Consider the following 24,234-nt stretch of genomic DNA (forward strand, 5'->3'; position numbering starts at 1 on the left):
GTCCCTGGAATGATTTGTTTTCCCTTTGTCCATCTGACCTTAGCTTGTCGTATGCCTTTGAACTGCTCTTCTTTGTGGCCACAGTCGCACTCCTGCTTAGTTGCAGATGTGCCTCTGAGGTAGATCTCATTTTGAGAACTGTCATTCATTTTAGTCCGTTGCTAACATTCCGCACAGGGTTTTGTTTGCACAGTGCTTTGATATTGCTAAAAATTAGTTCCGTAAATAATAGAAATAATGTAGCTGCAGCTTATATATGGTCCTTTTGCACTGAAAGGGAAGACAAATTTCAAGTTCCCGGAATACCTGAATGCTCATAGTTTTGTGTCCTCTTGCTTGGGCTTTGGTTGCTTGGTTGGGACCTGCCCAGTGGCAGCTCCAGCCCCAGGCAAACCTGTTCTGTAGGCACAGTCACTGGCGGTTTATGGTTGGTTTTGTGGTCCAAAATGTCATATTTTAAATCCCATGAAGTGCAAGGAGTGGTAACTTATGGCCTATTTGTGTTCATAAACTCTGAGATGTATGAGTAATCTAGTCCTTCCCACCTATCAAAGGGCGGGGGGGGGGGCTGCCCGCAGACTGAGTCAGGAAGTTGTTTCAGGTGGAAACCTTCCCCAAACAATCACAATGTACCTTTGCCAAGCCACTGTTGGGATCTGTTTCTTCATCTATAGTATAGGAGGCTGTGCTAACAACTGTTTTATTTTTAAAAGAAGAAATTCTGTACCCCCAAATTGAATCCCAGTAGCTTGGACACACACACTCCCCCCCCCCAACTTCCTGAACTAAAACGAAGACTTTGCCCTCCACAGATAATGTGTAGCATTCCCAAATCTTGGTAGGGAATACATTTCAAAGCTCGTACCTTGATATGAGTTCTTGAAGTATTTCAAATGTACTGGAAATAGTTTTTACATCCTTATTGTCTGTTGCCGGTAGAGGGCCATTTGTATGTTTGAACAGGTATGACAGTCTATAGCTCAGGATACAGAAGTGGCCATGATAAGCATCACATTGCCATAGAGAGTATTCCTTGGTATGCTGTGGATGGTTCTATGTCCCAAGTTAAGGATCGAGTCCCAAGCAAGCAGACATCTTGATGTAGGATCTTGTTGTAGAAACCATCCCCAAAGAGTGTTCAGAATATTGTGAGATTCTGAACACACAGATCATCTGTCATCAGAGAGCTGGTGTAGTATAGTGGCTAAGAGATCAAGCAATGAATCAGAAACTTCCCGGTTTGAATCCAGCCATGAGCTCATTGGATGGTTTTTGAAAACCACTCTTTCTGTTTTTTGCTCCCCCCCCTCCCGCTATGTGCAATATGGGGGTAATAATACTGACTGACTTACAAACTTATTGTAATGATCAGTGCTTTAGGAGAGGAGAGCTGGTTTTGTGGTAGCAAGCATGACTTGTCCCCATAGCTAAGCAGGGTCTGCCCTGGTTGCATCTGAATGGGAGACTTGATGTGTGAGCACTGCTAGATGTTCCCCTCAGGGGATGAAGCCGCTCTGGGAAGAGCAGAAGGTTTCAAGTTCCCTCCCTGGCTTCTCCAAGATAGGGCTGAGAGAGATTCCTGCCTGCAGCCTTGGAGAAGCCGCTACCAGTCTGTGAAGACAATACTGAGCTATACAGACCAATGGTCTGACTCAGTATATGGGAGCTTTCTATGTTCCTAAGTAATAATTTTAAACCTACTTTTTATTTCTTTTTTAGTTAAGCCTCAACTAATCGGTCAACTTATTATTGTTATTGTTATTGTTTACACAGTCAGACAGGTGTTATTGACTGGTTTGTTTGATCCAGACATGGAGTCCTTCCCAAGGACCTGAGATAGCTGAATTTTCTTGTCAATGTTGTTGCTGTTGTTATAGATATCGTCGCAGAATATAGGCTGTTCCCAGTAAAGTTGCTTTTTGTAATTGGCTAATGGTGATTTCTGTGGCCCCTATGGTGCTGAGGTGCTCTTCAAGTTGTTTTGGAATTGCACCTAGGGTGCCAATTACCATTGGGGTTATTTTGGTCTTTTTCTGCCACAGCCTTTCTATTTCAGTTTGTAGATCTTTGTATTTTGTTGTTTTTTCTATTTCTTTTTCTTCTATTCTGCTATCCCCTGGTATTGCTATGTCGATTATTTTAACTTGTTTTTCTTTCTTCTTGACTACAGTTATATCTGGTGTATTGTGTGGCAAATGTTTGTCTGTTTGTAGTCGGAAGTCCCATAATATTTTTGCATCTTCGTTTTCTACAACTTTTTCAGTTTTATGGTCCCACCAGTTTTTGGCTACAGGTAGCTTGTATTTTTTGCAGATGTTCCAGTGTATCATCCCTGCTACCTTATCATGCCTTTGTTTGTAGTCAGTCTGTGCGTTCTTTTTACCACAGCTGATTAGGTGCTCCACGGTTTCATCTGCTTCTTTACAAAGGCGGCACTTGCTGTTTGTTGTTGATTTTTCGACTTTTGCTCTTATTGCATCTGTTTCTTAGTGCCTGTTCTTCTGTAGCCAATATTAGACCCTTTGTTTCTTTCTTCAAGTTGCCATTCTTAAGCCATTGCCAGGCCTTGGTGATGTCTGATTTTCCGGTTATATTGTGCAAATATTGACTATGCAATGGCTTATTTTTCCATTTTTCTGCTCGGTTCTTTACTTGTTCTTTCTTGTAGACCTGCTTTGTTTCATTGGTGTTGAATAGTTTCTCGTTATTGACCATTTGAAGTGCATCTTCTTCATTATATATTCTTCAAGGCCTCTTTTCTCCTCCTCTACTGTTTGATGGACTTGCAGCATTCCTCTTCCACCTGAGCTGCGAGGGAGGTATAGCCTATTTACATCACTGCGGGGGTGCAGAGCATGATTGATGGTCATTATTTTCCTGGTCTTATGATCTAGCATCTCTAGCTCTGCCTGGGTCCAGTCTATTATTCCTGCAGGGTATCTAATAATAGGTATAATCCAGGTGTTTATGGCTTGTATGGTATTCCCGCCATTGAGTTTGGACTTGAGGATTTTTCTAACTCTCCTGATGTATTCACTTCCAATTTTTCTTTTAACTTCAGCGTGTGTGATTTTATCAGCCTGGAGAATGCCCAAGTATTTGTAATGTTTTTTCTCTTCCAGGTTCTTGATGTTGCTTCCATTGGGCAGTTCTATTCCTTCTGTTTCTGTTATTTCCCCTCTGTTCATTATTAATGCAGCACACTTGTCTAGTCCAAACTCCATTGCTATATCGCTATTGAATATACGAACAGTGTTTAGCAGTGATTCGATTTCTGACTGGAACTTTCTGTACAATTTCAGATCGTCCATATACAACAGATGGTTTATTTGACTTGATGTTTTAGATGTTTGGTATCCGAGGCCTGTTTTGTTTAGTATTTGTGAAAGTGGGGTCATGGCGATTACAAACAACAGAGGGGATAGTGAGTCCCCTTGGAAAATGCCTCTTCTAATGCTAACCTGTCCAAGTGTCTCGCCATTGATTGTTAACTGTGTACTCCACATGCTCATTGCTTTTTAAATAAATATCTGAATGTTTTTGCTGACACCAGTTGTTTCTAAACATTTTAGTATCCATGTGTGAGGCAATGAGTCGAAGGCTTTCTTGTAGTCAATCCATGCAACACTTAGATTGGTTTTTCTTCTCTTGCAATTTTCTAAAATCATTTTGTCAATCAGCAGCTGGTCTTTTGTGCCTCTGGTGTTCGGGCAATTTCATTTCTGTTCAGCTGGAAGCTGTTTGTTAATAAGTGTTGCATTACTTCATCTGCTATTATTCCCGTTAATAATTTGAACATGGTTGGCAGGCAGGTTATCGGTCTATAATTACTTGGAACTGCACCTTTTGCTGGGTCTTTCATGATGAGATGAGTTTTCCCAGTTGTAGCCATTATTCCATTTCACCTCCTTGCAAAATGTGATTGAACTGTTTTGATAGTTGTTTATGAAGGCTTGTTAGGTGTTTAAGCCAAAAGCCATGCAGTTCATCATCGCCTGGTGCAGTCCAATTTTTAATTTTCTTTGCTCTTTCACTTATTAATTCTGGTGTTATTATTAGTTCTTGCATTTGTTGGTTACATTTTTTGACCTCTTTCACCCAGCCTGCTTTTTTATTATGATCTATTGGATTGTCCCATAGTTTCCCCCAGAATTACACTGTTTCTTCTTTATTTGGTGTTTCTATGTTTCTTGCAGTTTCTCCTTCTATGCTTTGGTAGAAACGTCTCTGATTCAGCTGGAATTGGAGATTCTGCCTGTGTTGTGTTATTCTGGCTTCGTATCGCCTAATCTTCTTTGACACTGCTGTTATTTGCTGCTTTATTATTTCCAGGACTTCTCTAATTTTCCTTGAATCTAGATGGTATTTTTGGATCAGATACTGTTTGGTGTTTTCATTCTTCAGCTTCTTGTCTTTCATATCTTTCAGTTTACTAGCATCTGATCTAAGCCTGGTGATTTTATTTTCTAATCTAATCTTCCATTTAGGTGATGTACTACTTTCTTTTTTGACAGGTCCACTGATCTTATATCCGAGCTCTTGTGTTGTTGTTGCTGCACTGTACATTAGTTGGTTTGTTTCTTGCAAATGATTGGTTGTTATTTCTGCAAGTGCAGCATGGACATCTTTTAATGCCTGAGCAAGTTGTTTTTTGGCAACTGTTCTTAGAGCTGGAAGTCAAACCAGGGTGGTGGTTTGGTTCATGTGCTCAGTTATTTTTTGCTTTAGTTCTTGTTGCTTTTCTGTTAAACGGCACTCAGGATTTTGAGGTAAAGGGAAAGGGGTGGTTGCTTGGTTTTGATTTTGAAACAGTTCAGCAATGGTGGTATCCTCTATTTCCAACACCTCCTCCACCTGCGCCTGAGCAACTTCTTCAGTTGGTGGTAATTCTTCCTCCATATCTTGAGGCTGTGTTGCTCTTTGCAGTTCTTCCAGCTCAACTTCTGTGAATACTTTATTTCTTATTATGAATCTTCTCTGGTCTGCTAGCCTTTGTTCTGTGATTTCTGTATCTGGATGCTTCTCTTTCCAAATCTGGTACATTCTTTTAAAATAACCTCTTCTAGTTGGACTAGACTTGTAATAGCAGATCATTATTTCCTTGTTGGCATTTTCCGTATATTTTTTTCTGGTTAAGCGACGTTTCCGGTTAAGCGATTATTATTATTATTATTATTATTATTATTATTATTATTAACACAGTCAGACAGGTGTTATTTACTGGTTTGTTTGATCCAGACATCGAGTCCTCCCCAAGGACCTGCGATGGCTGAATTTTATTGTCAGTGTTGTTGCTGTTGTTATAGATATCATTGCAGAATATAGGCTGTTCCCAGTAAAGTTGCTTTTTGTAATTGGCTGATGGTGATTTCTGTGGCCCCTATGGTGCTGAGGTGCTCTTCAAGTTGTTTTGGAATTGCACCTAGGGTGCCAATTACCATTGGGGTTATTTTGGTCTTTTTCTACCACAGCCCTTCAATTTCAATTTGTAGATCTTTGTATTTGGTGATTTTTTCTATTTCTTTTTCTTCTGTTCTGCTATCCCCTGGTACTGCTATGCCGATTATTTTGACTTGTTTTTCTTTCTTCTCGACTACAGTTATATCTGGTGTATTGTGTGGCAGATGTTTGTCTGTTTGTAGTCGGAAGTCCCATGATATTTTTGCATCTTCGTTTTCTACAATTTTTTCAGTTTTATGGTCCCACCAAGTTTTGGCTACAGGTAGCTTGTATTTTTTGCAGATGTTCCAGTGTATCATCCCTGCTACCTTGTCATGCCTTTGTTTGTAGTCAGTCTGTTTATTATTATTATTATTATTATTATTATCATCATCATCATCATCCGCATATTTCCAATACAATAACTTATAAAAACTGTAGATGCCAAGTGCTCTCTTAAGAGGCATTTTTCCTTCTCTTTCCTACAGAGGGGAATGCTGCTTCTAAAATGGTGCAGCTGCAGCCTCCTATGACATGTGTGTCTTCTAAAAACAAAGTCAGCTTCAGAACTACTGTTTTTATGCATATGCAGATGTATGCCTATATAAGAAGTGGTGCATGAACCTCACAGATAGATTTTTGGGAGTCTGAGCTGGCTACAGAGGGGAGGGAAGACAGACAAACATCACCCCTCTGGAGGGGAGGGAAGACGGACAAACATCACCCCTGGATGTGTGTTCGCTGCAGATGTGTGCTTCATTAGCTGTCAACCTATTAGATGTCTGCCCTTCTAAGTGAGCAAAGAGGCACCGTTTTGAAGTGGTGACTCTCTTTATTTAGCAGGGGAAAAGCAGCTGTCAACTTATCCATCCCCAGCACAGCATCCTTCCAGTGGCTGTTACTGGTGTCTATCTTATGTTTCTTTTTTAGATTGTGAGCCGTCTTGGGACAGGGAGGCATTTTATTTATTTAGAACTATGTGAACTGCTTTGGGAACTTTTGCTGAAAAGTGGTATATAAATATTTGTTGTATTAGTAAATATTTGTCATATTCACATTCTGTTGTTCCTTTGAGTGGCAGCTCTATTATTGAGTATTATCTGGTGTTTTCCCCTTTCCCCCCCAAATTGTTCAGTGAACACTTAGTTCCTGAAGTGAGAAGTCTCAGCCAAAAGGTTTAAATTTTATACCCAACTGCCACGATTAATGAAATGGTGTTGGCACTCTTTGCATATAACAAACCACATAGATGCAGGCATATATATTTGCAAACAGTCTTTAAAGTGTCATTGCATCCACAGCAGTAGTTTACTATTATATTGTTGAATTTAAGAAGCTGGTATGCACGTGATCTGAGTCAAAGAACTCCATTCATTTGTCAAACAGAAGCAGGAAGTATTATATGCGGTGAACCTAAAGTTATATAGATATACTCTGTATTGGATGCAATGTCCATACATTCTATTAAAATTAACTAATCTCTCATCCCAGTATGTGCTGTTATTGGAAGTACACCAGAATATATGATTTTAAGATCTACAAATATTGGGGCAAAAATTTCAACTAAGAAATCTCTTTGATGCATAAATTTAAATGGTGTGTGTCTGGGAGTGGGTTTTTTTTTTTTTTAAATTACTTAGCAGCTGTACCAAGAGACTCAACAGAATAAAACCATTATTTTAAAAATCTAAAAATTGATAAGTCTGTAACAACTGTTGTTACCCCAGTGTTGTGAGCAAACACTGGATGTTGCATTAATGCAGCTGTGAGGGTTGATACTACTGTATTGGCAACCATCATGATTGTCTATGTCTATGAGAGAGAGCGCACACTAAGCCATCACACAGCACAAAAAAGATCTGTGATGTGGCATTGCAGGATAGGGAGCAGAATTTGCACTCCTGAAGGTCTGTGAGCCTTCACATGATCTGCTTCATTAGTGCAGCTCTACATGCCTAATGTATTGTGGTAACCTTTTTATAATGAAATTGCAACTGATAGACACATGGCAGGATGGACTTGCCTGGTTTCCAAGCACCAGATGTCTCTATCTACGCTACCTCAAGTTGGCAGCTATGATGTTCAGGATGTCAAATGTCCACAGATCTGTTGTAGGAAAACAGAGTTTGTATTTTGAGATACAACTGAGGCACAATGACCTTAACTGTTCCAAATGTGGTTGACAGAATCAGGTGAGAGAGAACCTGGAAGGTTTCCCTCTTCTTCATTCTTTGTTCCCATTTGGGTGCCAGAATTCTAGAAACCATGACATCTGTAGAATATATTTTGCTTGTTGTCACTGTTGGAGAAACTGTACAGAACTTTTTTTTTAATCCAAGGATAAGTCCTGTCCTTTCGATGTTTAAAAGTGCAGTATGTTGGAGTATTGCATTTGTAAAACATGCATTTAAAAAGATATAGAGAATATTCACAAAACAACTAGGTATTGAACTGAAACTTTTCATTTGTTTCATTGGTATGTCAAAAGAACATACATGAAACCTGGTGTATGTTTCGCACATGAATAGAGTATAGTTACTATTAGAGACCACATGGTTTCCCCATTGACTGGAAAACTTCTGCAAGGAAGAACTCAAGTGACAGTATGATGGTAAATTGCTTGTTCTTCCCTGTTGTTGTCACAAATGTTCTAACATAAATTCACTGACTAAGCTTCTCGATAGTACTACTCAGGAGTTACTCTAAAGGACTATTAAATTTCAGTAGGGCCTCCTCTAGTAGACCTAGTCAGGATGTCAGCCACTGATTTAAAAAAACAATTAGCTTATATACTGTTATCCTTTTTTGGATACATGTGGGTCACATGTTGATGAGTAAGTAATGACTAAACACCGTTGAAATCAATGAGACAAATTAGTCAGGAATAACTTAAGCCACATTGATTTAAATGGAATTTAGTAGCTGCTAACGTAGAATGTGACCCATATATTTTTACAAACACCAGTGTATGCATTGGGGTATACATGTAGCATTATTTCAACATAGCCATATGTAATCTTTGCTTGTGAGTAATATTCACTTTGGTCCATTGTTTTGGAGCAGAACTTTAAAAACGTGTGTGTTGTCAGTAAAGACATTTATCTCTCAGTCTGCTTATTGATTTTAAGAACTAGTAATCAAAACTAAGAGCATTTCTGGTTTAGTTCAGCAATCTCTTGAGAAAACCTGTTAAAATAGTTATTCTTTAAAGCAGCAGCACTTCTAAAAGTTAAAAATGTTAGAAGTCTATTAATTTTCAACAGGTCATAAAAATAACAGGTCAATAAGAGTGTGAAAAGGCATAAATATTAACGATTGCCTCAGAGTATAGAAATGTAAACACAACGGATGCACAAAATTTTGATAAACTGAGGTGGAATCCAACATTTCTTGCATGAGTGACTGTATAATGTGGCGATAGCTGTGAGAAAAGAAGAGCCCAGCATCTAAGACCCAACACAATGGAAATGCAATGAATCGGAATGCCTCACAGATCATAGCAGAATCAGAATTTCCAGCAAGGAAAATCTTTTCATGGTGAATTAAGTGGTGGAGGAAGAAAAATGGTGATTGAAAAAAGGTAGGCACAGATCAGAAACAACTGGGCTCAAGGCTCACTGCTGAAGATTTAAGAACCTCAGCTAAAGCTATGCAGAATAGAATGTGGAAAATTGAATTTACTAAACAATTAAGCATTGAATTAATCTACATCCCGCACAGTAGAAAAGTGGGGGAGTAAACTGAATGGAGCTGAATAAATCAGTGGAGCTCATTAAAAGATAGTGAATATTTCAGGTCTGTTGTCACATAAAGGAGGACAGTCTGCCCAGTGCATATAGCATGGCATATCATTCTTTAGCTCTTAGCCACCTCTCTTTTAACAGAGTCATACTTCTAATCAGATTAATGAACATATCTACTGAGGTTATGGTGGTGGTTCAATATTTTACCTTGTTATCTGTGGCTTTTCTATTAATTGCAAGTCAGATCACTAGTCAACAATAGTAGTCAGGAGCAACATAAATAGCATGAGTGCACCCTGGAGATGTAACTCTGAGGATCTGATGCATCCTGGAACTCCCATGGGCTCCTGAAACCTCCCACATGCTTTGCTAGTCTTTTCTTCAATTACAGTTAATGCAATAGTTTGCCATTTTCTCTTTCTAATTATATTTTCAAGTGGGATTTGTAGCACATAGAAAAACATCCTTTTACATGTTGAGGCACCGGGGCTTTGTGCCTGGCATTGTCTGTCCCCTGGGTGCTGTCCCATTCTTTCTGCAAAGCTCTGAATAAACAAGTCCCCCTTTTAAAGCTGCAGTTGTACAAACTGAAAATTTATGCATTAACTGTTTGCATTCTGAGCATGTGTTCCAGATTACCTCTTACAGCATTCTTCTGGTATGCTGCAAAAATACGTATTTGTAAAAGAGCATTTCTTTTAACAGTTTGCACATCAGACTTTTCAGTCACAGGATCACCAGATCAATTAGCAATGTATTGTTCTCACAGAACGAATAATAGTTGCATTAAAACATTAAAGTGGGACTTCCCTGTGTCTTGACATTATGTAACTGTGACCGTGTATCAGCATTGGATGCAGGAGTTTAGTACATGGGAAAGGCATTTTTAAATGGGCTGGGAAGATCTGTTATAGAACTTCTGCTTTATTTTTCTATCTTTACCCAAGCTGTCATCTGTAGACTGAACTTTCCCAAATCCATTTAAATTGTGAGCAGTCATGTGAATGACACATTAAATATTCAAGCTCCAGGGGTGAAACTAGATGTGAGGGAGCCAGGTGTGTGTGTGTGCTGTCCACCTATCTGCCCATTCATATGTGGGGGCTGGGGGAGTCTCAGTTTTCTTTCAAAAAGACTGCACGGGGCATGGGGGGAGTTGAACCTTCTCCACTCTTCCTGCTCAGGCATGTTTCTCTGCAGTTTGGCTTCCTTCTGACATCAGGACTGGGCTGAGAGAAAAAAGCCCAAAGTGATGGAGTGTAGGGAGGTAATGCAGAAGAGGGGGAAGAGTTTGTTCCCCTTCACCTGGATGCACCCCTCTGTAAAGGCAAACCCAGCTGTCCACTTTATCTGTGAACAGGGCAGTCATGTGTGGCTGCCTTGCATGTCTGGTTGGGCCCTTAGGCTTCTGCTAGACCCTATGAAAAATAATTGATAATCTTAATTAAGAATGCCTTAATCAGTGCCATCTATCTTCTATATATATAATTCTCATGGGTGTGCCTTGGAATGTGTGCCCCAGCGCCCAGCTGATTGGCTGGGTGGCGGACGGGCCTGATTGGCTGAGGCGCACACACACCCAGGAGGGGTGGTTGCTGCGGCAGAGGCAGGCCTGGCCGCGGAGGCCAGAGGCAGCCGCGGGCCCAGCCTAGCCGCGGAGGCAAGGCCCAGGAGTGGGGGGGGGGAGAAAGGGGGGGGCAGAAGTGGCAGTGGGGAGGAGAGGTGACTGGGCCTGGAAGTGGAGACTGGGGCAGAAGGTGTGTGTGTGGGGAATAGGTAACTGCTGGCCCCAAAGAGCGCACAGATGCTCTTTGCGGGGTCGGCTAGTATGATTAAATCCTCTGTTTTGGTTTGTCCTTTACAGACACATGGTGGGTATTGACTATGTTGTCTTTCCCTGACCCCATAATTTTCAGTGGGCAATATTGCAACACAGTAAGAAAACAAGTGATTATGTGTTTGTTTGTTTGTGTGTGTGTGTACACACACACACACACACACACACACACACACACACACACAGAGCTGTGTTGGATGACCAGTGAGTCACTGTGATGTTTTTAAAAGCTTAGTACTAAAAGCTAATTAAAATCGTTTCTGGTGATAAAGGGAGACATGGGAGGATTGTTGCCATGATTGTTTTCCCTAAGAATTTAATTTACAGCCAATTTTTCCTATCTGAATGTTACTTTCAAATGCACCCAGTGATAAGAAGCAACATCTGTTTTCTGTTCAGTAGTACAAGAGTGCTCTGCATGGGGCTGAGTGTACACAGTCCACGTGAAGCCATTGTTGCTTTAATTTTTTTTTAATAGTCCTAATTGTTGGTCCATTTGCCCATATGCCATCCAGCAAACAGCTGATGCATACTGGTTATTAGGGATGCCATGCCTAGTTGTGAATGGTGCCTTTAAACTTGCTATATTTGCCTTTGTTGGAAGCCTGTATAAACAACTCTGTTACGCTTTCCACTTCAGATTTATTAAAGTAGCAAATTGTGGAACTTGGTTGTGGTGGGTGCCGAATCGAGTCCCCCCACCTGAGGAAATTAGAAAGCATATTGCTGTTTCTAAGGATACAAAGTGTGTGTCTGTTAATTTATTCATAGCTATACATAAAATAGTCTGCGTAGCCACCATGGGATGAGGGGGGACAAATATCTCCAGGCTGCTAGTATCCAGGGGCCCCAGGACACCTTCCGGGGACCCCCTCTCTCCCCCGCAGCCAGCCAGTGAATGAAGCACTGGTTGGCTGGGAGAGATCGACTTGCAGCCCTTTGTCTTTCCCCAGTTGGCCAGCGCTTTGTTTGCTGGATGAATACTTCCTTTATCTCCCTCGCTCCAAGAGAGGGAGGGGAAAGAAGCATCTAGATTAGGTCTGCTCAATTTTGGTCCTCCTGCAGATGTTGGCCTACAGCTCCCATAATCCCTGGCTATTGGCCACTGTGCCCAGGGATTGTGGGAGTTGTAGTCAAAAACAGCTGGGGGGCCAAAGTTGAGCAGGCCTGATCTAGACGGTGATCAAAGTGCTGGCTGGCCAACTGGGAAAGGGTGAGGGGCAGTGTGTTCATGCCTCAGTGTTGGCCACATTTTCTGAGCCAGTGTGCTTCTTAAGGTGGCATAAAGGGCAAGGCAGGTGGGCCTCTGTGAAGGCAGAGAGTGGCAGAGGTGGCCTGTCCCAGGGCTGCTGCCAACCTCCCAACAGGCTCCCTACAGCCATATACAGTAGCTTTTAGTGGGGGCCCAACAATTTTCTCTCTCCCCCACATCCAACTTGAAATATGTATTTTGTTTTCTATTTAGTAAATATAATTTGAATGGTTTTGTTCTTAATCCTTTGCTTCATTTTCTCCCAATAGCCTTCCTGGAACAGAGATCATGATGACACAGCATCGACACGTTCAGGAGGAACGCCGGGGCCATCCAGTGGGGGGCATACATCACACAGTGGGGACAACAGTAGTGAACAGGGTAGGCATATTATTTTTGAATTCTAGTCTTGGTTTGGATTTAAGCACCGTAGCATACTGCTATTAAATGAATGTTTAGTAGTAGCACTAGACTTGGATCCTAATGTGACAACATATATTAAGTCATGTTCAACACACAAGAGTGAGAAGTAGCCCTTAATTTTTAATCGAAGTAGGCCTTGATCACTAGGTGTACGTCTGATGGAGACTCTGGTACCATTCAGTCCCATGGACAATAAGAACTGCAGAGAGAGGGTCATAGTGCAGGTTAAGATCCTGATCCTAAGCCAATGAATCCAGTGGTGGTTTTGGTAGTAGATCCTACCTGGTTCGGAAGATCCTACATGGTCTCAAAATTGTCTCTTGGTGATCAAAATATGCTAAAATCACACATGACAAATGTTTGACATTGGTTTTAAAGCAAAGCATAGAGCAAGAGTCTTCAACCTTTTCAGGAACAGTTCCGTCTTACAATGTGGAATCCATTTCTATTTGTATCTCCTCTCTCTCCAATTCCTCCCATTGTTTCCTTATCTTTTTTTAAAAAGGCCCCTAACAACCCCAACTGAAGGAAATGGTGGTAGTGTCCTGGGTGCCTCTAGATAAATTAAAGGATGATCCTACCTGTGAGTTCCAGCTCACCAGTTGACCTGGAGGACACGTTTATTTATCATGAGGGTAATTAATAGAGATATTCCAATAGGGGGAGAAGCAGTTTAGATTGTAGAACTGATTGTATTTTAAAGGACCTATGGAGGTATTGTGCACAGAGAGGTATTAAAATCAGGCTGCATGTTCCATTGAGACTTCTACAGCTACTCTCTTTCCTTCTGCCAACTTCCTAGAATGAAATTGCTTTGTTTGAAAGCCAAACCAAATGTAATAATTCACTGATGGAGGAAGAGCATGGTCATCTTTTAGTTGTTATGCGTGTTTGATGTTGCATATACTATACATAATTAATAATGTCTTTTTAAAAACCACTTGGAAAAACAAAAAAGATCACTTCTTTACTTTTGAAAAGACCAGCTGAATAGATTTCATGTTAATTAAATGCAATTAAAATTTTAAAAGGGCCCTTAATCTAAATATAAAGAGAGTTCTTTCATTGAAGTAGACTCTGAACTTACAATAGGTATAAACTTTTAAATGCAGTTTTATGATCAGTGTTCATTCAAATGCTGTTAGACAACAAAGGAGTGTGTGTGTGTGTGTGTGTGTGAGAGTGAGAGAGAGAGAGAGAGAGAGAGGTTGGACAGAACTAATTAGAATTGCAAAGTCCGACATGTAACTAGATTAATCTTTTTTTAAGTGAAAGTGGTATGCCTTTTTTTTTTAAACATACAAGGATTCTAGCTTAAATGTGGCTAACATCTTCATAAGGGGTTTTAAGTATTTGAACCACTTTATTGTTTAGAGAAAAGTTGCTGACTTCATCACAAGTAAAGCCTAGTAAAAATGGGGCCTGGAATGGTAAACTGTTGAATTGCTGAAGTAGAAACTGGTAACCTTCTGACCTCTGACTTTTACTGGAAAATGATATGCAACATAAATTTAAGGGGCCTTTTTTCTTTCAAGTATTTCTTCATATATGTGTTACAGTTCACAGTTGTTTCAGATAGCATCAACACCTTTGCAGTGTTTCTCTCTGATTTTATCATTAATGTTTTGCAGTAATTTATTTTACAAAGTAAGAATTTAACATTTAAACTCCTCATGCATAAGAGGAGCACAATACAAAATTCCTCCACTCACCTAAACAACCAAAACTCTAGACAGACAAACCAATCTCGAGTTTGCTTTGGGAATAATTTTGTTGTTTTGATAACTCTTAGAGAGAAACTTTCAAAAGGAACATGGGCGAGCAAGACTCATTCATGTCCTTGCACTATTGTGCAGCTGTGGGCTTGTGTCACACCCATTTATTTTGATGGAACCTGTGTAGGAGAAGGTCACTGTGCACACGAGGTTGCTCCGGTTTAATTTCAGAGAGTCTCTTGTGGTCTTTTTTTGGTACTTTTGGAAAATGTAGGATTAATGTTTCAGCACTTATCCTATTCATCTGAAAAATGCATGCCATACTTACCAGTGGTTAAACTGTGGTTTCCAACTAGGATTCCTCCAGATGTTGCTGAACCACAACTCTCATCATCCCCAGTGACAATTGTTTTGGCTAGGGAAGCTAGGAGTTGTAGTTCAGCAACATCTGGAGGAACCCTGGTTGCAAACCTCTGGTCTAGGTCTATGAACACGTGCGGCCTCTCCCATCCATATTGTTCATGACTACTGTTCCATCCCATGTACAAGTCAGTTGAGACTTTCACCTTTTATGGTGAAAGGGGATGGGGTTCTGTCCCTTGTCTGTCCACAGGGACTAGGGTAAGGTAGAAGGGTGGGTGAGGGGGCAAGTGTGGCCCCTTATCTCTCATTTTTCTGATTGCAGCCCATTCTCTTCTTCAGTACAAGTCAGTTGAGTAAATGGTGCTCCCTTGACTTTTATTGAATTAAACTGACTAAAGCATTTGGGATATTTGTGAGTCTTTTTGCAAAGGTCAGTTATTTAATGAAAACTTCTCAGTTTTGGTAACAATTTAGATCTGAAATAGACTTGTTAGCATTTTGCTTGCTTGTTTCTTCTCTACCTTGAATATACCTGGTAGTTCAAGAATGCCTTATTTAGCACTATGTAAGCTGTAAAAAACTTTCTCAATCATAGTTTGGAATATCTTTGCAGAAGATCTATAAAGATGTCTTCAAGTATTTAATGTGAAAAGAGGAGTAATATATTTACTAAAATTGTCTTCTCAGACAACTCTTCTCAGGTTATATTTCTACTAAGCATGACTTTAACCAATATTTTGCTCATTCAGAGAACCCGTATGAGAACTCTATATACCAGAACTTTGCACTATATATGTGATATCTGTGTCTTTGCGTGTGTTTGCACTTATGAGCAACAACAACCAATTAAAGCTAGGGTAGGCTAGTTGTGTACTCATGGAGGCTGCATTAGAACTTGTGTGTATATAAGAAGTCAAATTTGATGGGAGAGAGGACATTGCTGCAAGAAAGCAGCCATGGCAACCATGGAGTTATCTGCAGTATTCTTCTCAGTCTTTTTGTATAGTAGGGCAGGAGTTTCATGGATTGCCTAGTCACTGTGGAGCAAGAATGTTTTTCCTTTCTGCATGATGCTTCCCATTTAGTTAGTTTCATGTGTAATGTGTGACATTTTGTAAAGCTAGCATTCAGTAAATTGGAATTGCTTTATTTACGAAAACAATAACATTACATTTAAAAATACTATTAGTAAAGTCATCTTGCTTTTAAACAATGCTACTTTTAAAATATTGTTTTCCTTCTTTCTTGAGTTTTATACATAAAATTATATGTTGACTACCTTCTCAAAATGAGTTACGTTGACTTTTTTTTTTTAAGCCTGTGATAAATCTTTGTAATCCTCTTGGAAAGATGAAGGTGTTAAGTGTTAACTACAGTTAAACTTTTGTATTAAAAAGTCCATGTCTTTCATATTATAAAAGAGCAAACTAAATGCAGGTGCCCTGATCCATGTGTTAGAAAATGTTTTGACATCTAGATACACATTCCGACCCCATTGTGCTGACTCTTTGCATCTTTTAGATGCAGGAGAAGATGCACATCTCCATCCAGGACCATGAGTTACAGCATGTAATCAAGGCTGGATCAGGACCAGTATTCCTCTGTTTTTAGCAGGATATATCATGTAACCATGAAGGCTGTTAATTGTTTGACATGCAAAGAAGAGCATGTGCTTGCTGTGAATATACTCTCAACTAACAGCCATGACTCAGTGGAGCTTAAGCAATCCCATCAGTGTTGCAGTTTGCACTTGATTTGAACTGTGTTTGAGAGGATGCAGTGCTGGGGATGGTTATTTTTTCCCTAAGCTCCTCCTTCACATGCAACTTTCCCCATCTTTTCCTTTTTGAGGGAAGAGAGAAGATGAGGTCAGCTGTCCAAGGCAGAGTATTTGGTACCGAACAAATAATTATCTGCCCAACATTGCTCTCTCCCTCTCTCCAGGTTCAGTGTGAAGTGCACATTCCACCATCCACGGCCCCCATCAAGAGTGAGCTGGACTTGGGGAGCCAGTTTAGAATATGCAGTTCTGGATGGGGGGAAGTGGGGAGCAGTTCATGGGATGAAGAGGTTGGGGTGAGAGAAGGTGGTAATGGTAGGATCTAGGGATGTGCGCGAACCTGTTCGGAGGCCCTTTTATGGGCCTCCAAACAGGCTCAAACACTGGTCGGTTCGAAAAGTTTGGCAGGGGTGGGATAACTTTAAGGGCAGGGGAGGGTGCACTTATCCCTTCCTCCACTTCCCCCTCTCCACTTCCCTCCCTCCACTTCCCTCCCACTGGCGCTCGCTGGAAAACCAGTCTGGCAGCGTATCTCCCTGCCGCCCCATCCGCTCTTCGGACTGGAAGTAGGTGGAAGTAGTTCACGCGTGTGCACACGTCGTGTGTGAGCTAGCTACTTCCGCCTACTTCTGGTCTGAAGAGCGGACAGGGAGGTACACTGCCACCCCGCTGGACCAGTTTTCCAGCGAGATTAAGAGGCAAGGCCAGGTGTTTGCTCATTCTGGAAAGGAATGCTTTTTCCACTTGTATTTCAAGTCATGACTGTATCCTTCAGAGATGTAACCACAGTTGAGTTTTGTTCTCTTTCCAAGAGGGGCAATCCAGGCTCCTCCCTTGGAAGGAATTCCAGCTTTCATTTAAGAATGGTTGCCAACATCCAGACTAAACCTCTACCATTGCACCAGAGTTTTCCACTGAGCAAGGGGGAGGGGCAGTTTCCGGCAATCTTTTTTTCCTTTTTCAGCTGCTTGTGCCTTTGCAAATAATGAGCCAGAGGGTCTCCCAGCCCTCATTTCAGGAGGCAGTGGTGTCTTTAGAGGAAAGGTGAGGGAGCTGAAAATTGCCCATCCCTCTCCAGTTCATGAACTTGCTACCATCTTCCAGTGTTTTGACCAATATGTCCAAAGGAACCTGGATGATAGATAGGCACTATGTACTTATTTTTAAATATTTAAAATTTAAGGTTTGTTTTATTCATCATTAGCCACTACCTGTATTTTAGTTCCGGGTCTTCACACTGCACTCTGAACCTTTCAGCACACACATCCCATTTTTTCTTGTATGGATGTGGTATTTTAGCAGCTCCCCACTTCTTAAAAAAAATCCTGTGTGACTCTCATACCTAATTGTCAGATTTGATTGTAGTTAGCTCTGTGTGGCTCCACACAGAACATCTATATCTATCTCTCTATCTCTCTGTTTCGGTCTTTCTCTTAGACGTACCCATCGCTACTCCCATGTGTGGCAGGTCTTGTGAGAGTTCATGAGCAGCTGCCTGGATAGCAACAGGGATGGGGGAAGAAAACAGTGATGGCAGCCGGTGGTGGGCGGGAGGAGGTGGTGGTGGGCTGGCCGGCCAGTGGGAGGAACCAGTGGGCGGGTGGGAGGAGGTGGCTGGGTGGCCGGCCGGTGGGGAGAGTAAGTGCAGGTGGGCGGGCAGTGGGCAGGCGGGCAGAAAACAGCCATGTCGGCGGGCAGGCAGGGGAGCGAACAGCTGTGGCAAACCCGAGGCACAGATGCTCTGCGCCCAGCCCAGCTAGTCTGAATGTAAAATTTCGGCATATGACTGGCTGGTTTGAGCAGCCAGCAGCCTCCATTTGATGGTCAGTGGTGTGCATGAGCTACCAACAGACTTTCAACAGGGCTGGGATTGGGTAGAGGTGCTGATTGTGTGAACTGGTACCTTGAAGTATACAGGGCTGCTAGAATTTGCGTTATTCCCTCTTTTCAAGATGCTGCAGTTACAGTAATTACATATCCATGTCCCATAAAACTATCTGCCTCGTGATCCTTGTCATAGGGGCTACTGGTTGTATGAAGCAGCTTTGGTATCTTATTCCAGACACTAGTGTCTCACTGCAGGCTGGAGGTTCAGTCCTACCTCCCTTTAGTGAGATGGGTATCCCATATGAGAACACACTGGTCATCCAAAAAAGAGGGGACAATGGCCTATTAGGTTCTCAGGCCATCGCAAGGCTCTGACAGCCATTGTTCTATTCAGCTGGGCACTTGCCAGCTAGAGTGCAGGAGCAGACAATGCTGAGCCCTCCATGGAACTCCATAGACCCACTAAAGCCCTTCAACAGCCATCACCAGAGCTGGCTCCATGGAGCAGTCCTAAGAGACTTGCTATAGCTACTCTGCTCATGTTGCTTTCTGGCTTGAATAGAGGCAGTCCCAGAGTCATCTCGGTGGGGATGGTGGGACAAAGGAAAGGTAGAAAGTGAACAACTCTACTCTTTTCTCCTGCCCACTTCTATCCCTTCCACAATTGTTTTTTCAGCGGTTCCCATGCTTTTTATTGGTTTTTTCCTTTTGTGACCCATAATTTTGGGCACAGTTGGGCATAAGTGCCTAATGTAGTTCCTGAGTGAGAGTCTTAAGCACATGAATATACATTTGAATGTGCAAAGCTGTCTTATACTGAGTCAAACCATTGGTCCATCTAGGTTACTAAAGTCTACTCTGACTGGCAGCAACTCTGTAGGGTTTCAGACTGGGTTTCCCACCAGGCCTGCCTGCAGATGTCAGGGAAAGTGGTTGATTCTGAAAGTGGTGATTATCTTCTATTTAGAAGGGAGAGAGCAACTGGCCCTGTGCAACCCCAAGCACAACATCCCTCCAGTGGCTGTTGCTGGTGCCTACCTTATGTTTGGATTTTTTAGACTGTGAGCCTTTTGAGGACAGGGGACCATCTTACTGATTATTTATTTATTCTATGGGAACTGCTTTGAGAACTTTGGTTAAAGAGTGGTATATAAGTATTCATCGTAGTAATAGAACCTAGGACCTTCAGCATGCAAATAAGGTGCTATGCTCCTCCCTATGGGACTTTAAATACTCCCATTGAAATAAATGAACTTTGTTTAACTCTATTTGTGTACTGAGATTTTTTTCTAATATAAAATAGGCTGAGGATGTTTGTATCCTATGCCCAATTTTATCTGTCTAGTGCTTCTGTCCTGTGTTTTAGATGTTAAACAAACCTTTTGTTCTTTTAAGGTAGCATGAAAAAAGGCAGTGAGGAGTTCTTATAGAAATAGTATCGATAGTTGCAATGTTTTTCTGGCTTTTGTATCAAAGTTCAGGCAACCTATAGGCAAAAGGCAATTCCATTTATTATTGAAGAGAATCTCAAGGCAGTTGTTCTGAGCCTGCAAAGCTAGCAGGCGGAGCTGGATGAAGGGGGGAAAAGGGCCACATTATGTTCCAGATGACTGAGCAACGATTTATACACCAGCTCGCCTTTTTACATGAAGAAGAAAAGTAATAACAGCACAGAGCCAGGCATTTGAAGCAGTCAGATGTCTGATGACTAATGGGATAGGTGGGAAGGAGCTCTCTGATTGGATGTCTTAATGAGCACATTTCGCACAGAGTTTGGGCTGCAGTTCCCCTTGACCTTTGCCCTTTATTGACCGAACTGACACTTCATTTTTCACATACTTCCAATTATAGCTCAGCTTAAGTGTTGCCCTCCCTCCTTTATTTCTTTCCTATGGACAACTTGAGAGTGGTTGAGGCCACAGAAGATATTTTAATTTGAGAAACTACCGTAGCAGTTCACTTTTTAGGACGTAATCTGAAACTGCTGTCATTTTGCAGTTTTCCCTGAAGAAAATCGCAGGTTTCCTTTTTGTTTAGCAGTTTTAAGGATTAAGAAAACCAAAAACAAATATATACGTTTGGTTAATATCAAATTTTGAAATACCATTTTAAAAACTCATTTAAAGCTATGCCATCCATCTGTGTGTGTATCTGTCTGTCTGTGTCTTATGATGCTTTATAGGTCTAAGTAGTTAGAATTATTTTATTTGTCCATGCTCAGCTTTTTCTCAAGAGACTTTTGTGGTGCATTGCCCTAAAATGTATTTTGACTTAACACACTTCAGAGACTGGGGAAAAGCAAAACATAATTGTGACTACAGTTCTCAAGTCCTTAGGTTACACTGAGGCATCTTTGCTGTTTTGGCAATATTTAGTGTGTAAATGGAAATTAAAAGTGTGGCTTTAAAAAAAAACAGGCTAAAAATGATGGCATTTCAGTGAGTTTACAAGAATCGTGTGGGAAGGACTCTGTTCATCTGTGACTAGTCTTGCTGTCAGGGAATATCCATATTGAAGAATCCCATAGCAGGCATCTTTGCCTTCCAAGGTAGATCACACACAGAGCAGGGTTTCAAAGCTTTTTCTAATTCAAATTTACGTTTTATAATATCCAGAGAATAACGAATGCAGGAAAGTGGATCTTAAAAACAAAAACCAAGGCTACAACAGTTTAATCACCTGCATGAATCACACAATTCTAGAGGTCACCAAGTGCGGTCCACCTGAATAATAATCAGACATACCTATTTATTTGATGAAGTGATTGCTTGGTGTTGAAATACTTGGAAATATATAACCAATTACTTACATCCAAACACAGGGTCCTTAAGAAATAGAAGTATTTATTTCAAAATGTATGAAGTGTTACCTACTTTATTATGTAGCCCTCTGGCATCGTAATAGCATGGCATATTTTTACTATAATATGGTAATAAAAAGATATGTAAAAGGCAGACAAAGGTACTGTCTTTTCAGTAAGGTGACCCCTGTTACCAAGTAACTGCTTTACTTATGAGCTTATTAAAAACTCAAAAAAATTAGCTTTTCATACTTCATAGGCATTGATGTGAAAATGAGCTGTCCTGTGAGTAGTTTTCTTGATCATTTTTAGAACAATTGATTAGCCAAAGAGCTTCTGTCATTAGTTGACATTGACTGATAGCAATTTGTCACAAGCTCCGAAGGTCAGCCAAAGAGTGGAAGCTTCAGCTTGTCTTTGATTGACCTTTGCTGATGCCATTATCATACGACTGGCTTGGCTGGATGTGACCCTCAATTGAAAAAGACAGGGCATCAGTCAGCAGTGAGTTGCTCTGTTTTCTGATTATTTATATTTTGTACCTCTTCAGCTACACCCAAGAGCCTAGATTTATTTCTAGGTTCTGTTTTAGAAACTGAACTTCCTTCTAAATGTGCAGTGGATATTTTACACCAGAGGTACATGTTTTGTGCCATAAGGTGCTCTTCCTTTTTAATTTTGAAAGAAAGAGGTTTAGAACATTTGTGTGTTTATGAGTATTTTTAGATAACCAAATTATATTTATCCACCTCAATATTTAAAGGTTTTGTTGTTTGCTGTTGCACTTTTCTATGAGTTTCCCTCTGGATGCTTACATACCCAGAATGCTGTGCTGTAGATTTCATCCTTTATCTTATGTTTAGCCTCATGCCAAGTATTCAGAATTAATTTTGTATATGTGTTTCCAAGATCTTGTTTCCCATAGATTGTTCAAACATAAGTGTGAAATGCTTTTTTAATCTCCCAAAATTACTTTCTCTCACACATTTCAAAACACACACAGCAGCACTAAACACTTGCTAGCTTTATTCCTTTCTCTTCAGTTGTGGGTAGCATAGTCATAAACTAATTAGTCTCCCTATAAAATCTCCTCTTTCTCCTACTGCCCTTTTATGGCTTAGCTGGATTTCTAAATGCAGCTTAATAATTTGTTTTTCAGGTCAGTCTTTACAGTCTCCAAAAATCATTGCATAGTTTTACTGTGTTTAGAAAACTTCAGTCTCAATAGAGAATTAATTGTGGTTAAAGTATAGCCGTTGTTTCTAGCCATTCACTATTAGCAGTAGTAGCTGGTCATTAATTTGTGAGTATTGGCTGCAGAAGGAATTGCATATTTGAAATTGATCTAGTATTGTTGAAACATTGTATGTGTATGTGAGAGAGACCATGTCTACAAAGGCTTTGAAGGAAAGTATCCTCTCTTCTCTTCCAGTCACTGGAAAAAGCATACAAGATGTAAGCAGGTGACCAGCCCTGCTACTGTAGGGCAGAAGGATGAGCCACATATGTAGGAGATGGGCAGGGGAAAACAGGGATGTGGGTTTCTGCTTATGGAAGCCCTGAGAGGCTGGGTAGGCTGGGTACCACAGCATCCATTAAAAATGGATGCTGTGGTAGTGAAAGGGAAAGCAAAGAATTAGACATGTTCACCCTTCATATCGCACCTTAAGTGGTGCAGTGGGGAAATGCTTGACTAACAACCAGAAGGTTGCCGGTTTGAATCCCTGCTGGTACTATATTGGGCAGAAGCGATATAGAAAGATGCTGAAAGGCATCATCTCATACTACACGGGAGGAGGTAATGGTAAACCCCTCCTGTATTTTACCAAATGAAACCACGAGGCTCTGAGGGCTCCAGGAGTCAAAATCGACTTGACGAAACACTACCCATAGTAGACATAACATGTATTTTTAGAAATCCAAGTACAAAATGTCACATAAGAAATGGCTCTTGGCTTATCTTCACCATTTATATTAACTCTCTCAAAAGGCAGCTGGTCATCTGGTCTTCCATCCTTGTTAATGTTAAAAATGGAAATGCTGCTTGATGTTGCTTGTGTGAAGAATATTTTCCTGTTAGGAGACAAGAATATATTCTAGGTTACATTTAAACAATTTGGATGTAGCCTACCCTGTCAGTCTTCCTGTATGAGCCCCCTTGCCCAAATATATCCTGTAGAAAGACCCTGATTCCTGTTCCCTTATTAATGGAAACTCAATTTCTTGCAGTTAGGTGGCAGCCAGTGAAGTATTTCAATAGGCAAAACCTCCAGCAGTTGCTGTGTGGTGGTAGTTGAGAGGGAAGTGGATTTTCTGCCTATATCCTGATGCACTGGGAGGCAGCAGTAGAGGCAGAGGGTGCTACCAGGGGTGTAGCCATCAGTGTGCAAACAGGTTCAAAGTGGAAAAGGCTGCCAGAGCCCCGTGACTCAGGCTCCTTAGGAGTCCCGAGTGAACTCCCCCCTCCCATGCCTGGGCTGCTGAGAGCCCGGGCGAACTCTGTGCCAGTTATTTCAGGCAGTGCGACTGCCTAATAGAACTTTTTCCCTTCCTCTCCCTCTCTGGAGGGAGAGAAAGGGGGAAACGTCCTGTCAGGCAGCCAACGCTGCCTGAAATGACCAGCTGAGAGCTCGCTCGGGCTCTCGGCAGCCCAGGCCATGCCCCCTTTTGTGTGTGACATCACTGCTTCCGAGAGCCCGAGAAAGTTCTCAGCTCGTCATTTCAGGCAGCATTAGCTGCCTGATAGGACGTTTTCCTCTTTCTCTTCCTTCAGATAGGGAGAGGAAGGGGAAAACGTTCTATCGGGCAGTCGCACTGCCTGAAATAACTAGCAGCAGATTTTCCCCGGGCTCTCGGCGGCCCAGGCATGAGAGGGGGGAGTTCGCTCTGGGCTCCTCCAGAGCCTGAGCCATGCCCCCGTGTGTGTGATGTCACGTGCACAGGCGTTTTTGGAGGGGGCCGCCGAGTGGGGCTGGACCCAGGCCGCTGCTTGGCTGGCTCCACGCCTGGGTGCCACAGTCAGTGCTGTGCAAATTTATGGCTGTTGATTTGGGCT

General features: G+C 41.4%; 1 protein-coding gene across 2 annotated transcripts in view; it reads left to right on the forward strand.

The window, feature by feature from the left end:
- Positions 1–24,234, forward strand: part of MEIS1 (Meis homeobox 1) — a 206,849-nt gene that overhangs the window by 36,909 nt on the left and 145,706 nt on the right. For both annotated transcript variants that reach the window (XM_053284453.1, XM_053284454.1), the window contains exon 7: positions 12,541–12,652. In XM_053284453.1, coding sequence (XP_053140428.1) covers positions 12,541–12,652 — 112 coding nt within the window. The remainder of the gene's footprint in view (positions 1–12,540; positions 12,653–24,234) is intronic.

The sequence above is a fragment of the Hemicordylus capensis genome, chromosome 1 (genome assembly GCF_027244095.1).
Source record: "Hemicordylus capensis ecotype Gifberg chromosome 1, rHemCap1.1.pri, whole genome shotgun sequence".
NCBI lineage: Eukaryota > Metazoa > Chordata > Lepidosauria > Squamata > Cordylidae > Hemicordylus > Hemicordylus capensis.